The 15,872-nt window shown below is 35.4% G+C and overlaps 1 protein-coding gene across 6 annotated transcripts in view; it reads right to left on the bottom strand.

Annotated features, from left to right (window-relative positions):
* Positions 1 to 15,872, bottom strand: part of AGMO (alkylglycerol monooxygenase) — a 344,244-nt gene that overhangs the window by 224,104 nt on the left and 104,268 nt on the right. For all 6 annotated transcript variants that reach the window (XM_081244291.1, XM_081244288.1, XM_081244289.1 and 3 more), the window contains exons 4-5: positions 15,069 to 15,172; positions 118 to 213 (exon numbers count right to left, since the gene is read on the bottom strand). In XM_081244291.1, the coding sequence (XP_081100417.1) occupies positions 118 to 213; positions 15,069 to 15,172 (200 nt within the window). The remainder of the gene's footprint in view (positions 1 to 117; positions 214 to 15,068; positions 15,173 to 15,872) is intronic.

Genomic DNA, 15,872 nt, shown 5'->3' with positions numbered 1-15,872 from the left:
CACATGTTTCTCCTTAAAGAAGGCAAAGGTTTTTCTTACACAATAAATCAGCTGCTAGTGGATTTCTAGGACATTGCTTTAGGCTATTTAGGTATAAAACTTAAGAAAAAAAGTTACCTTTGTGTGGATCCAAAACTGGTAGAGGAGATTGAACTGAAGATGAACAGCATAGACTGAAGGTGGTATGAAGAGGGCCAGTGGAGAGTAGAATATCTGAAAGATTAAAACATTGTAAATTTACACATAGGATTTCTCAACATAACATATACTCTTACTAATGATTCAATATTTTGAGTCTATCCTTCAGCAAATATGCCTTATGTTTAGCAAATATATCTTATTCTGTACATTTTATTGCCATGTTTGACTTTGCAACATTAATTTTTCCACATGATGATAAAGTTATAGACATGTTGGAGCTAAGTCCACTAGACTTCTATTTCACATTTAATATTGTCTTGTTAACATAGCATACAATGTATGTTATTTCCTTAATCTTGAAAAGGTTGGGTGTATTTCCTGGAAGTAAAGAGGTTTTTTAATATATACAAAAATACTCACTTTCTTTAAGTAAAAGAAATGTAGGAGCATGTGCCCTTATACCTTGACAGCTCCTAAACACTGTATTATTATGGCATTCTGAGTAATGAAATGAAATTATAGTAAAAGACAGTAACTTCATATGAGAAGGGGAAAGAATACATTTTCCCTCTTAAATTTTACTTTGTTATTTTGTGGTTGATAATATCTCCTGATTTTTTTTCAAAGTTAGTAAAGAAGGAGCTATGATATTGTGCCATTGTGGAAACAAGTTTTGAAGGTCCCTATTTCTAACAGATGGAAATGCCTCTGCCTTGGGAAAACTTATTCGTAAACCACTGGTTAGAATCAACGAGTAAGCACAATCTGCTGTGTTCTCCCAATGACTTTTATCCTCAAGAGTGGTTTCATGTTGTAAGAAAACTTTTTATTAAATGAAAAACCAAACAACAAAATAGGAAGAAAAAGAATCAGACTTCGACTTTACATTTTGGATTTTATAAAGTTAATATTTCCAAAAGATGAGATATTTTAAAAACATGCTTTCAGAATACTACAATTTTATTTCTGAATTATTTTAAAGCTTTTGTTCTCAATTAGGTCAAATATGATTTCAACAATGTTTAGTAATGAGGATATATTTCAAATCAGACATTTCCGTAAACTCTTATAGTTTTTGTTTTGAACTTTAAGTCATGAAAAATCTCAGCTGTCATCATAACAGGATCAGTTTCATTATTTATAAATTCATTATTAAGCAATGGATTAGATTAGTGAACAACAAAAGAACACTGGGCTCTTACTCAAGACATTCCCTTTTAAGACTTCATTCCACTATTGAATGGCTCTGTAATATTTACAAATTTCTTAAACTTCTCTAGGCTCCAGTTTCCTCAAATGACTGGTGAAGGAGAAGACCATCTGAAATCTAGCCATCTCTTTAGTTCCAAAAAATCTCTAATATTGTGATTTGATTTGAGAATATATTAATATAGTTCTCTTATAATAGGTGAAAAAATTTTTGAAACACATACATGACCAATGATTTAAGTATTTTAAGTTAAGGAATATTTTGGAAACTTTGAGATATAAATAAAAATAGAGAACAAACGTATCTTGATGCTTAATAGTTCTATCTGGAAAAAGAGTTCATACAAGATGACTATTTATAGTTCATTATAATTCCTCAAAGTGTGAAGAAATAGTCCTTGGAGATAACAACAGCTATTATGGAAAAGGGTGTTCTATCATCAGATAAACTGTGAAGAGTTGAGTAAGGCAAGTGAACTTTCTTTACCTTAGAACTTCTCAGAGACATGCTAGTACAAACCACAAGCCTGTTAGCCCATAGAACACTTTCTTAAGGAATTTCCCATAAGATTTCCTAAAAACGTATTTGATGAACCATGTTGTTGAATTGGAAGAATCAGTATTCTAATATGACCATATTGCCCAAGGCAATATACAGATTCAATGCAATCTTTATCAAATTACAAATGGTATTTTTCACAAAACTGGAACAAAAAGCTTTTTAATTTGTATGGAAGCACAAAAGACCCCAAATAGCCAAAACAAGCTTGAGAAAGAAGAACGGAGCTGGAGGAACCATGCTGCCTGACTTCAGACTATATTACAAAACTACAGTAATTAAAACAGTATAGTACTGGCACAAAACCAAACACATAGATCAATGGAACAGGTTAGAAAGTCCAGAAATAAACCCACACACTTACAGTCAATTAATCTATGACAAAGAAGGCAAGAATATACAATGGAGAAAAGACAGTCTCTTCAATAACTGGTACTGGGAAAACTGGACAGCTACATGTAAAAGAATAAAATTAGAACATTTTCTAACACCATATACAAAAATAATCTTAAAATGGATTAATGACCCAAATGTAAGACTGGATACTATAAAATTCCTAGAGGAAGACATAGGCAGAACACTCTGACATAAATTGCAGCAATATTTTTTTGAATCCATCTCCTACAGTAATGGAAACAAAAGCAAAAATAAACAATGGGACCTAATTAAACTTAAAAGATTTTGCAGAGCAAAGGAAACCATAAACAAAAAGACAACATATGGAATGGAAGAAAATATTTGCAAATGATGCTACTGACAAGGGCTTAATTTCAAAAATATATAAACAGCTCATACAGCTCAATATAAAAAAAATCCAATCAAAAAATAGCAGAAACAGACATTTCTCCAAAGAAGACATCCAGGTGGCCAACAGGCACCTGAAAAGATGCTCAACATTGCTAATTATTAGAGAAACGCAAATCAAAACTACAATGAGGTACAGCCTCACACCACTCAGAATGACCATCATAAAAAACTCTAAAAATAATCAATGCTAGAGAGGGTGTGGAGAAAAGGGAACCCTCCCACTCTGTTGGTGGGAATGTAAATTGGTGCAGCCACTGTGGAGAACAGTATGGAGGTTCCTTAAAAAGTAAAAATAGAGTTACCATATGATCCTGCAATCCAACTCCTGGGCATATAGCTGAAGAGAACTCTAATTTGAAAGATCCATACACCTCAACGTTCACAGCAGCACTACTTACAATAGCCAAGACATGGAAGCAACCTAAATGTCCATCGACAGATGAATGGATAAAGAAGATGTGGTATCTTGATACAATGGAATATTACTCAGCCATTAAAAATGAATGAAATAATGCCATTGGTAGCAACATGGATGGACCTAGAGATTATCATACTAAGTAAAGTAAGTCAGACAGAGAAAGACAAATATTATATGATATCACTTATATGTGGAATAAAAAATATGATACAAATGAATTTATTTACAAAACAGAAATGGACTCATAGGCCTGGAAAACAAACATAATTACCAAAGGGAAAGGGGGTAGGGGGTTTGGATAAATTGGGATATTGGGATTAACAGATACACACTACTATATATAAAATAGATAAACAACAAGGATCTACTTTAGCATAGGGAACTATATTCGATATCTTGTAATAACCTATAATGGGGAAGAATGTGGAAAAGTATATATATATGTGTGTATATATATATATATATATATATATATATATATACACATATGTATATTTAACTGAATCACTTTGCTATACACCTGAAACATTATAAATCAACTATGCTTCAATTTTTAAAAATTGATGAAACAATGTCTCAAATCTTACAAATCAGTAAATATAATGATGAACTTACAATTAGAAAAATGAACTCAGCATAAATTACAAAAAATAACATTTCTAATAAGAAATAAAGATATATGTCAGGGAGTAAGTCACATGAATCATATTAAAATTAATTTCTTGTGATTAATATAATACTATAAAAAGAGTCTAATGATACAATTAAGGTTCCAATTTCTAAAATTGAAATCAGCTTAGTAAATGTCATCTAGTTCTGAGAATTCTTATCTTCTTCTCTACTTCCAAATCCTATACAGTTTTTAAAACTGGTTTAAATGCCACTTCCATCATAAAGCTTCAGATGGTACTAATTTGTCAGAAGAAATTTCTCCTTCCTCAAACTTAAACTCTCAGTACCTGGGCCAGAGGATATTATACTGTTTCCTGAATATATCCATTTCTGCCATGCATTCAAACCCATGTTATTCTGACTCCAAAGCTCTTTTGCCTTCAATTACACTATCTACCTTAGGTTATTTTATTATCTTTTGATAGAGGTCATATATAATAGGGTCATGAAGGAGAGAAATAACACAGATCTGTATGTGTGAGAAGAGAATATAGGTCTAGAGGTGACCTTAGGCTAATGGGGAGGAGATGAGTGGGTTTTATTCTGTTTATCAAGTAAATGGGGCAGGCAGGGCTTGTATGAGGAAGCATCATGAAGCAAGAAGCATTACAGAATGGACAAGAGATTGGGGGGAACCATGGAATTCATGGATAGATCTCAAGGAGTCTGTGAACCCCCTGGATAGGACTATAATAAAGTGTGAACTTGTATGTATGGGGGAATGTGTGATTTTCTAAAGAAACAATCTATAGCTTTCATCAGGAAGTCTCTGGGGAATCTGTGGCTCACCACAGCCAAACAAAAACAAAAGATAATTTAGACATTGGTCAAACCAGAGAGGGAGCATTTTAATGCCATTCTAAGGAGATTGGATTTATCCTAGGCCAGGAGGGAGTAGTAAACGTGTGATTTTTAAGCTTGTAAGAAATATAAAAGTGGTATGAAATCCTATTTGTATAGCCCAGTGAAAAATCATGCACATTCACCACAGCAGCAGCCATGGAAGTGGAGAGGCAGAATATATACAAGAGACCAATGGATTTGGTAACTATTTAAACATAGGAAATGAGAGAAACAGGAGAATTGGAAGACACCCAGATACCTGGCTTGTGTGAAGGGTGATGTTGTTCACCAAGATGATGAATAGGAGGAAGAGTAGATTTATAAAGTTCATCTTAGGGTACATTGTGTTGAAGCCCTTGAGGAATATTCCAAGAAAGCTGTTGAGGAAGCAAATATGTCCTGCAAATACCAACTGAACTAAAAAATGACACTGGATTTGCAGCTATGGATCAGTGGAGCAGTAGGCCTGGAATGCAAACCTCAGTAAGTTGAAGAATCATTCAAAGGAGGTGATGAAACAGAGGTAGGTTTGATTTACTTCTCTCTTTCTCCAAGAACAAGGAAGGAGAGAGCTGGAGGTATTTCTTGAATAGAACATATGTGTGTGTGTGTGTGTGTGTGTGTTTTAATGTAAGAGACATGAATATATTTATGGTATACTCAGAAGGAGCCAGTTGAGAGGAAGAGGGACAAATGCCAGGAGTCACTGACAGGACAAAGTCCAACAGAGGAACACAGTAGGACCAATGTCACCAATCTAAGGATTAGACCTACTGAAGAGAGGTGAACATTTTCTGCAAAACTAGAGGTAAAGTATATGCAGTAGGTCCTTGTTGGTTATCTATGAACCTAAATGGGAAAAGAACTTGAAAAAGAATAGATACATGTATATGTATAACTGAATCACTTTGCTGTATGCCTGAAACAAACACAACATTGTTAATCAGCTATACTCCAATATAATATTAAAATTTTTAAATTAAATTAAATTAAAAAAATTTTTCTAAAGTATATGTACTTGTGAATTCACAAATCTTAATGAAAATATCTGAACAGAAATAGAGAGAGGGAAAACTAGAAAAACTAATTTCTCTGTGAAGTTTTTAATTAATTTATTGGCTGACAAATAGGGGCAGCAGTGGAAAGATCTTGAGGAGACTGAGGAATTTTAGAAAGCCTTCTCCCAGGTAGGGGGGAGGCTCATGTTTATGGCTTGGTGAGCAGCACTGACCGCTCATTTGGGTTTGGAAGCCATTCGTGGAGGGGCACCAAACTCCCAGCTGGCGATGGAGGACACCCATGGCACTCAGCAAGCTGGGTGTGGGAGTGAAGCAGGTGAGTGACCAAATTCAAGCAAGGCTTGGGGACTTAAGGGCAGATGTAGCAGAAGGAGGTAGCCTGTGCTTTCTGGAGTCATGGGCATTACGCATCTTAGGTTAGATGAAGTAGGAAGGAAAGCCATGAGGAATGACAAGTTGGGAGAAAAAGCAGGGGTTGACAGAGGAGAGCTGTCCCTGAATAAGCTGCAAGCAAAATGGTTGAAGCTCAAGGGTATAATTACTTGGAAAGAAATATTTTTTAAAAAATCTTTTGAGCTCCAGATTCATGTCTATTTTATTTTAATAAAGTAGTTTAACCTGACTAATATCTGCACTTCTATGATTCTTGTTTATTTCTGTAATACTTTACAGACATTTTCCTTGAGAATTGAGAAACTAAAGATTGAATAATTCCTTAAGTCTGTGATTAGCAATGACAGAGAGCCAATTCCTCTTATTGCAGGTAGAGTACTCATCTCCGTCCTTAAAACGCATCCACTTAAATTGTTATGTTTGGAGAAAGTGCTTGTGTTTCCACTTAGAAAGTCTACTTTAAGAAATCTGGGCCCACCCTTCTGTTCCCATTTCTGTGCTCTTAGCCATTTCCCCTTTCCCCATTCCGCCTTCTTATACATCCTGTATTCTAGCCATACTCATACTGTGATGGGTTGAATTATGTCCCCTAAAAAGGGAAGATTTGGACACAGAGACAGACATGAACCCAGGAGGAACTTCATGTGAAGAGGAAGGCAGCAATCGGAGTGATACATCTACAACACAAGGAACACCAAAAACTGCCAGCAAACCACAAGAAGCTGTGGATCTGATGCTTCCTCACAGCCCTCAGAAGGAACCAATCCTGCCGATACCTTGATCTTAGATTTCTAGCCTCCAGAACTGTGAGACAATGCACATCAGGTGTTCTAAGTCACAGTTTTTGGTACTTTGTTAGGGAAGTTCTAAGAAAGTAACACATACCATACATGTTACTTGCCATTCCCTAAGTTTATCATATTTGTTCATAATTTTGTGTTTTCACAGACATTCTCCTTCTACATAATGTTCCACTTACAACCATATTCATGGCAAAATTTTTTTCTTCTTACAGATTGGGCTCAAGCCTCGTTTCTTCTGTGACGCTTCACTTGACCCTCCTTGGTTCTCAGAGCAGACATCTCTCTCTAAATCCTTAACAATCTGTATTACAATGGCTGTAGACTTGACTGAATCCCTCCAAGGAAAGTAATCACCTTAAGAACAAAAGCTCATGTCTTACTTCTCTTCATATCCCCAACCTCTGCCACCATGAAGATATCTGCCAGTCAAAAGTGTATATAGAAAAAAAAAGAGTGTATGCGTTTCTCAAAACAAGAAAAATAACATGTAAAGGGAGTGTTGTAGCCACTTGAACATTTTTTTTAATGCCAATAAGATAATGCTGTTTTATGTAGAGGTCTTCACTATGATTCCCCTTATTTATCCTTCATTATAAGGACTACAAGTGACTATCAGATTTCTGTAAAGAAAAATATCAAAAATCGGGAAAATTTTATTTTTACCAAATTTCAAAATGGCTTGGTAAGCACCAGAATAGTTCCATTTTGCTGATCTGTGCTAGAATCAAGGATCTAAAACTGGTCAACACACAAACTGGCAAAGTGCTTTTTTTATTTAATGTATGGACATAAACTTTGTCTTACTAATGTCTTTGAATGGAGGTTGAGGGTGGTAAAGGGATACCTTGGAGTTCTGAGGCAAGGTCCTGAGAGAAGTTTTGTTTTTTTTACCTCATGGGAGGCTCAAGGCATGTTTTCCTTCTGTGACATAAGAGTTGTGAGAATTTTATCCCCACTGCATTTGACTGCATTACATCAAAGTTGTTAGTTTCTTGTGTCTTTGTTTGTTCGCATTTGTCTTTATATAAGTCCAACTCCCACTCCCATATATTGAAAAATAGTCTTTGCTTATACAGTTTGGCAGAGAGTATGTCATAATAAAAAGATCTGAGATTTCACTAAAAGTTCCTCTGCGGTTTTATGTGTAATATAAAAACAATATTATACATGTGAATCATACTTGAATAGTTCAAAGAATTTACACACTCATTATTTAAGGTGATCTTCCAATAACAATATGAGAAGGCAGAGCAAATATTAATGCCTAATTTCATGTTCAAAATCACTGAGATTCAAACATTACTTAATTGGTTTAGTGTGGCAAATCTAGCTAATAACTGATCTAAGGCTGGAACCCAGACTTCTTTCTTCCAAGTGAATTGTTCTCTACTGTTTTCTCAATGAAATTAGTATGTATTTTGAAATTATTATGCTCAAAAATAATATCATCATACATTTACATAGTCCCTAACTTATAGATATAAAGGTTTTCACAAATTGATATTTTAACTGTATGTCTTTCCTCTGATACTGGTTAAAATTTACTTATTTTTAGATTGCTAATATGCTCTAAACATATTTTACTAATTCTTGTAATATTGATAATACCAACCTAAAAACAAGTACCTCTGAGAGATACTACAGAGCTAAAAAAAAATTACATAACCCAGTCATTTAAACTGTTTATCATTTTTTACTGCTTTTAAAAGAAATACTCACCTACTGAAATGTAAATAGCATACTATTTCCCATTCAATAGCTTCATATGTTATGCAAATATGTTAAAATATATTTTATTCCAAAAAGTAATTAAGTTACTCACCCTGTGCTCTAATTTTTTGAGGATCTGTTAGATCATAAACATTTAAATGAATGACAGATTTAAATTATTTCACACACTGGTCTTACCCTAGGTAACTTAGAAAAATAATTTCTTTGACAACTACTAAACTTTTTGTTTCATTCATTCATGTTATGTGCATTTATTAAGCACTGACTGCATGAGGCACTTTATACATGCTAAGTATGTAACAGTGAAAAAATAGAAGTAGGTTCATTTCCTTCAAAGTTTACATGCTGGTGTGAAAGACAACAATGCAAATAAGTATTATAATAGAATATGCAAGGTTTTATGGGAGAACAGAAAGAAAAAAAAAAGTGACCTGGGGGAAGTTAGAAAGGTGGCTGTAAAAGAGAAATGAATTGAATCTTGAAGGATATAACAATCAGAGGTAAAGCATAAATAACTTTCTAGGCAGAGATAACTGTATGTTCAATAAAATATCAAGGCATATGTCACGGCAGATTTAGAGAATTGAAAATTAATTGTTAAACTGGATGGGGTGACAATGGGGGAGGGCGGAAGATGAGATTGGAAACAGGCTGGATCAGGTTTAGACCAGCTCTGCCTGTGATAAGGACTCTCTGAGGTTCCTTTCTCACAGCTATAAAGGAGTTTAGCTTGTTCAGAGCTGACATTTTGGAAAATGAGTGCTCGATTGAGAGATTAAGAATGGAAACATAGTTACTTTAGAACAACAGCCAGTTTAACAATTGCATGGCTGAATCATTGTCCTTTATGATACTCTAGGGGGTTCCAGGAATCAATGTCTATTGCTAATGGCTAGATCTAAGTTGTTTTTTCTAGAGTTGGTATATGATCTACAGTGGCTCTGAGTTTGAAAATGCAGGTATGGGCATGCAGTTCTATCTTTTAATGAACTATTTGTTTTATAATAGTTTTGTACTTGCCAAAGTGTTGCAAAGATAATATAGGAAGTTGCCACATTACCTCCCCTGCTCCCCCCAGACTCTCTATTGTTAACATATTTCAAAGTTGCATTGAAACAACTAAGGAAGTGACAGTGGTACATTACTTTTAACTAAACTCCACTAAACTCTACACCTTATTTAGATTTCATTAGTTCTGTTTTTCTTCCCCCTAATATTCTTTTTCTGCTTTAGGATCCATCTAGGATAAAACATTACATTGAGTATTGTATTTTATAGTCTCCTCTGATCTGTGACAGTTTCTCAGACATTCTCTGTGTTTCATAACCTTTACACTTTCGAGTACTGGTTAGGTATTTTGTAGAACGCCACTGAATTTGGGTTTGACACGTGTCTTTTCTTATGGTTAGACTGGGGTTATGGGTTTTGGTGACAAAGACCACAGGGGTGAAGGTCCATTCCCATGTATCTTGTCATAGGTTACATACTACCAACAGCATATTTTTATCACATCTTATCAAAGGGTACCTGCTACCAATACAACCTGGTGATGTAAACTTTGACCCGCGATTTATTGTGTTTGCTAAGTTTCTCCACTCTAAAGTTAAACTTCCACTTCCACCCCACCCTTTGTCCCTTTCCATACTCTATTCTTTGTGAAGGAGTTACTAGAGTCCACACTCAAAGGGCAATGGTAAAGGAGGTATTAATCTCCATTTCCTGGATGGGGGCAGTATCTACATATATAATTTGAAATTCTTTAGGGGATTTCGTTTCCCATTTATTTGTTCCTATTTATTTGTGTATTTAATCATTTATCTATGTCAATGTGGACTGATTTCAAAGATATCTATTTTATACTTTGGATTATAACTTCACACTATGTTATATATTTTGTTGTTCAAATTGTTCCACATTTTGGCCATTGGGAGCTCTTTCAAATTGGCTCCTGTAACCCTTTGACTTATCCCATTCTTTTATTTTTTGAGCACTTCTATAACTAGGTTTTGAATATAAAGCTGTAGCATTCAGATATTTTATTTATAAAGTTGGAAGAAAATGAGATGTTAACCCTGACCCTATTATATATTACATAATATTCACGGGTCTAGACACATTTTATTATTTGCAAAGTGGAGAGACTATCATGTTTAAGGTATTATATTAATTAAGATATATAATAAAAGACTGAAGTAGCAAGCAAAACCATATATTTAATTATATAATGAATAAGCCTCAGTTAAAAAGGTGCTACCAAAAGGGGCAATATAGGGATAGGGGATTAAGAGGTATAAACTATAATGTACAAAATAAACAAGGATATATTGTACAATACTGTTTTGCTGAAAGCCTGCTTTCTGTTTCAAGGTTCGTTGGATTCACTGGCAAAATAACCACTCATCTCACACAACCGAGCAGATTTAATTAATTTTTAATAGAAGATTATTTAACTTAATTTCAATATACAGTCATTAGAAAGGGATGAATAAAAGTATTCGAGAGACATAACAGAGTATATATCACCAGATTGGTCCGACACCTACATCCAGATTCAAATAGCAGCTGGGAAGTCCCAAGTAACAGCAAGCTGGAGTCCCAGTTGGGAAGGGTCCCAGGAGGTGCATCCACCCCACAGGTGAGACTTCAGTTTGCCACTCGAAGGAGCCCAGTTTTTAGCACCAGGCCGCATGCTGATAGCAATCAGCCAACATGCAAGTTTGCAGCTCTGGTTATTGTCATAAATGCCTTGGTCTTAACTCATAAGTCTTGGAATGTTCTTGATCCCCAGGGGCTGGCCAGACCCTCAAGGTGCAAGAAGTCCCAGGACTTACTCTCTGTCTTACCTAGTGGTTTACAGTGTGTGCTGGCGCCACCCCTTTGGCCTGGATGTAGCTTAGCAGTTTGGCATGCAGCCAGCTTTAGTGTCATTGTCAGGTCAGAGAGAGGCCTAGTGTGGCCTCTGAAGCCCGAACACGACTACTTTACTAGCTTCCCCAACAAATACAGGAAATATAGCCAATATTTTATAGTAACTATAAATGAAGTATAACCTTTAAAAATTGTGTGAATCACTATTTTGTATACCTGTAACATATAATATTGTACATTGACTACACTTCAACAAAAAATAAATCAATAATTTGGGGAAAAAAAGTTACTCCACTAATTGTAGCTCTTTGGGGATAAGTAATGTTAAATCACCTAAAACTGGATTTAAAAAATGCAAAAAGGGGCTTCCCTGGTGGCGCAGTGGTTGAGAGTCCGCCTGCCGATGCAGGGGATACAGGTTCGTGCCCCGGTCTGGGAGGATCCCACATGCCGCGGAGCGGCTGGGCCCGTTAGCCATGGCCGCTGAGCTGCGCATCTGGAGCCTGTGCTCCGCAACGGGAGAGGCCACAACAGTGAGAGGCCCGCATACCGGAAAAAAAAAAAATGCAAAAAGTATGGTTATAAATTCTCATCTTTAACTACTTTAAATGACAGGCCTGCCATCCTAATTTTCATAGTAATGTCAAAGAAAAGCACTCTGAGCTTAATTTTGCTTTTCATTTCACAAATCAATTTTCTCTCCAAAGACATGACCCATTTATTATTTGTTCTAAAATACATTGTTACCTTAGTAGCTACCAAATTATATGCCTTATATAGCTGTATCGAGGAAAAGAATCTTACAAAAGATTCAAAGAAAATGAAGAGACCTGACAACTCTGATTTTAATGTCTAGAAAGACCTATCACAGACTGGCAACCATCACAGATCCTGAAACCATCCAAGTTATCTTCTGGCACACTTACAAATATTAACCAAGAATCCAGGCTGATTGACAATCCTTACCTTTCATGTCTCACACTGGAAACCCTCTCTTCCTCCCCATCTCCACCCCAAATTAACAGCTGTAATGTGTTCCCAATGCTCATTTACTTATTCAGCATATTTTCTGTGTCTTTGGCAAAGTGATAAGAGGTTATAAAGGGAATTTAGTCTGGCAATAAATAGGTGTGAACCTGCATTTCACTTCAATTTTCACTAATTTGTATCTTTGGATGCATTGATATAATAGGGGAAAGGACACAAGCTAGACCAGGATAAAGATGGGAGTCAGATGCCTGGACTGTTCTAACCAACAATGTTCAATACTGGATGATGGGTGGGCTCCCCTGAGATTCATTTTGTAGCTTTAAAAATAGATGATATAAATATAGTATCTCCCAGGTTTCTTCTACTTCTGAAATCTCTGATGCTCAGATAGAAAATTTTCCTTTGATCATTCCTCAGATAATTAACTCATTAATGACACTGATTTCCCTGGAGCAACTTCCAACATAGCTATATCCCTTGGAGACTTTCTCCCCCAAAATGTAACTACTGGTGGTTTGAGTTATCCTTATGCAAAGAGTAATACATAAATCAGGAGAGAATAAATATTTTTGAGATTATTATTTTAATCAGTCATATAGTCAGCCTATTTTGTATAGGATAATAGCAATTTGTATTAATGCAGCTATGCCTTAAGAAGGGAGGGTGGACAGTATTCTCCTCCCCAGTCAAGAGTCTGTCCTTCCCTCCATTCACTGGATCAGTCTTGAGGTATATACAGCTGTGTAATAGGTAGTGTGTTCCTCTACTTTTAACCATCTAAAGTTCCAGCACAAGCTGGCTATAGAAGATGTGAGGGGGAAATTATCTATCTATCTATCTATCTATCTATCTTTTCCATCTATATTGCTTAGAGCTGTGTTATACATTGAATCATGTCACTCTAAAGTTCATGTGTTGAAATCCTATTCCCTAATACCTCAGAATGTGACCTTGTTTGGAAATAGGATCACTGCAGATGTGATTAGTTAATATGTGGTCTTAAGGGAGTAGGGTGGGCTCCTAATCCAATATGACTAGTGTCCTTATAAAAAAAGAGAAATTTGAACACAGACACAGGGAGACCCCCATGTGAAGATCAGACTCCCATGGGGAGTGAAGATTGGAGAAGCTAGGAGAAAGGACTTGAACAGCTGCTCCCCTAGAGTCTTCAGAGGGACCATGACACTGCCAGCACTGGTTTCAAACTTCAGGCCTCCAGAACTGTGAGACAGTACAATTCTGTTGTTCTAAACCACCCAGTTTGTGGTACTTTGTTACAACAGGCCTAGGAAATTAATATAAGCTGTAACATAGGTGTATGGTGTGGGGAGCAGGGGGTGGATTTCCTTCAATATCCTTTTCAGCAAATGTATTAGTGCCATCACTGGCTTATCCATTTGTATGGCCTATGCTCCTGTTTGGGTCAGAACATACGCCAGTATATCTTTCTATTGATTATGAGGAATCTGATTTCAAATATGGGACTTTGTCACTTACTGGTTGTGTAATTAACCTCATTGACCTACAGGTACCTGATAATGGTAATGCTTGATCTAGCATAGCACAGGAGGGCAGGGATCAAAAGAGATGACATAAGTGAAAAACAATACAGAGGTACATAGAAGAGGATTTAGTGTAGAGGTTAAGATCTTTGCAGCCAGGTTGAATGAGTTCAAATTCTACTCCTCCCTTTACTAGTTTTGTGACTGAACTATGGACTCAGTTATCATTTTGAAATGACAGTTATACTATACCTATGCCTTGAAGTTGTCATGAAGAACAAATGAATTAATACATAAAGAGGTCTTAGATGATTGCCCAGCACATAGAAAATATTCAATAATCGTATCTAATAGAAGTATTACACATGCAAACTATTAAGAACCATACAGATTAACATTTGTATTATTATCATTATAATTTATCATTAGTAAACAGCTATTGATGAATGCACTTATACATTGGTAACTCTGACTTTCTAGCTCAAGGTGCATTTTAGCAGCAGTACTTTAGACAGCTCAGAAGAGCTAAAGAGGGACAATCACAGATGAGGTCTGATACCAAGTGGATCAGGTTTGCCCAGAGAATGAGAAGAATCTTAGAACTAGAGGCAATTTCTGGTATTCATTAGTCTTGTCATTTCCTTATGTTAAAATACTTTAGAGCCAAACTTTCTGTTGAGCATTGTACTAACTATGCTAATATATAGATAAAAAGCAAAGAATTTAATTAGATTTTACTCAAGCATGCAGAAATGGGAACTGATTTTTTTAAAACTGTTTTTAAAAGTTTGTAATGAAATCTTTGCATATATTTGAATTGAGATACATTGTTTATGTATCACACTCCTTAGTTTACAGTAAATAAAGAACAGCCAGCCACTTTCTCACCGTGAGCTTTGGGGGCTCAAGTAAAAGACTACCATTGGAAAAAAACACTTCCTTCATGTGTGTCTGGCTTCAAAGAGGAGAAGGAAACACTTTAGTGTCTGGCCTTACAGAGGAGAAAGAAGCATTTTTTGTAAAACAGCTTCTATTCATTTACTTGGAGGAAACAGAAACAGTTGCAACTAAGTGAAATTATATTATCACCTTTATTCAATTTCATAAACTTACCCAGGAAGTGTACAGTTGGAAGACAGATTGTCTCAGCGCTGTGGATAAGTTATAGTCTTCTGAACTGTGGTGTGTTTGGTGTGCAGCCCACATAATATTAACCTCTGCAAAACACACAATTTGAAATGAGCCATGACAGTAAGAACAAAGCAACTTTCATTTTCAGTTATGTATGCTGCTCTGTTGAGTGAGGAAGAAAAATCTCGAACATCTCTGAAAAAGCTAGCCAACATAATTATAATTAAAATGAGCTGCCTCAAATCATTTTTGGAAGCAGAGAGGGTATAAATTAGAAAGAAATAAAAAAATTGAAACATAGCCAATAAATATGTATAGTGTATATGATATAATTAAATGCCTTCAGCAAACTGAAATGACTTCCAAACTTTACACTTTCCTAACATATTACAATATGACAAATCATAAAAGCTAACTGGTAATGTTGTAACAAATACAGTCAATGAATTGTAATAATTTTTCAGCATATGATAACATATTTCTAATTAAAGAAGAGTACTCTGATGGGAGAAATTGGTGTATAAATTTTGGAATGAAATATTTCATAATATTCTTCCCTAATGGCTTTTTAAGAAATTTTAAAATCTGTCTACTGGAATGAGAGGCAAAGCAGAATAACATCTGGCCCTAAGATTTAAGGTTTCAGTTTTATTTACAGATATATATTAATAACTAATAGTTATATATAGTTCTTCCCATACCTCACCAAAACAGTATACCATTTCTAAAATTGTCCCACATAATTGTTGTTTGTCCTCAAAATAAAAAAGAAAATGCAAATTGTTA

This window comes from Mesoplodon bidens (assembly GCF_964165515.1).
Source record: "Mesoplodon bidens genome assembly, chromosome: 9".
In the NCBI taxonomy this organism is placed as follows: Eukaryota; Metazoa; Chordata; class Mammalia; order Artiodactyla; family Ziphiidae; genus Mesoplodon; species Mesoplodon bidens.
Note: the sequence above shows the minus strand (reverse complement) of the source record. Positions and strands in the feature narration are given on the sequence as shown.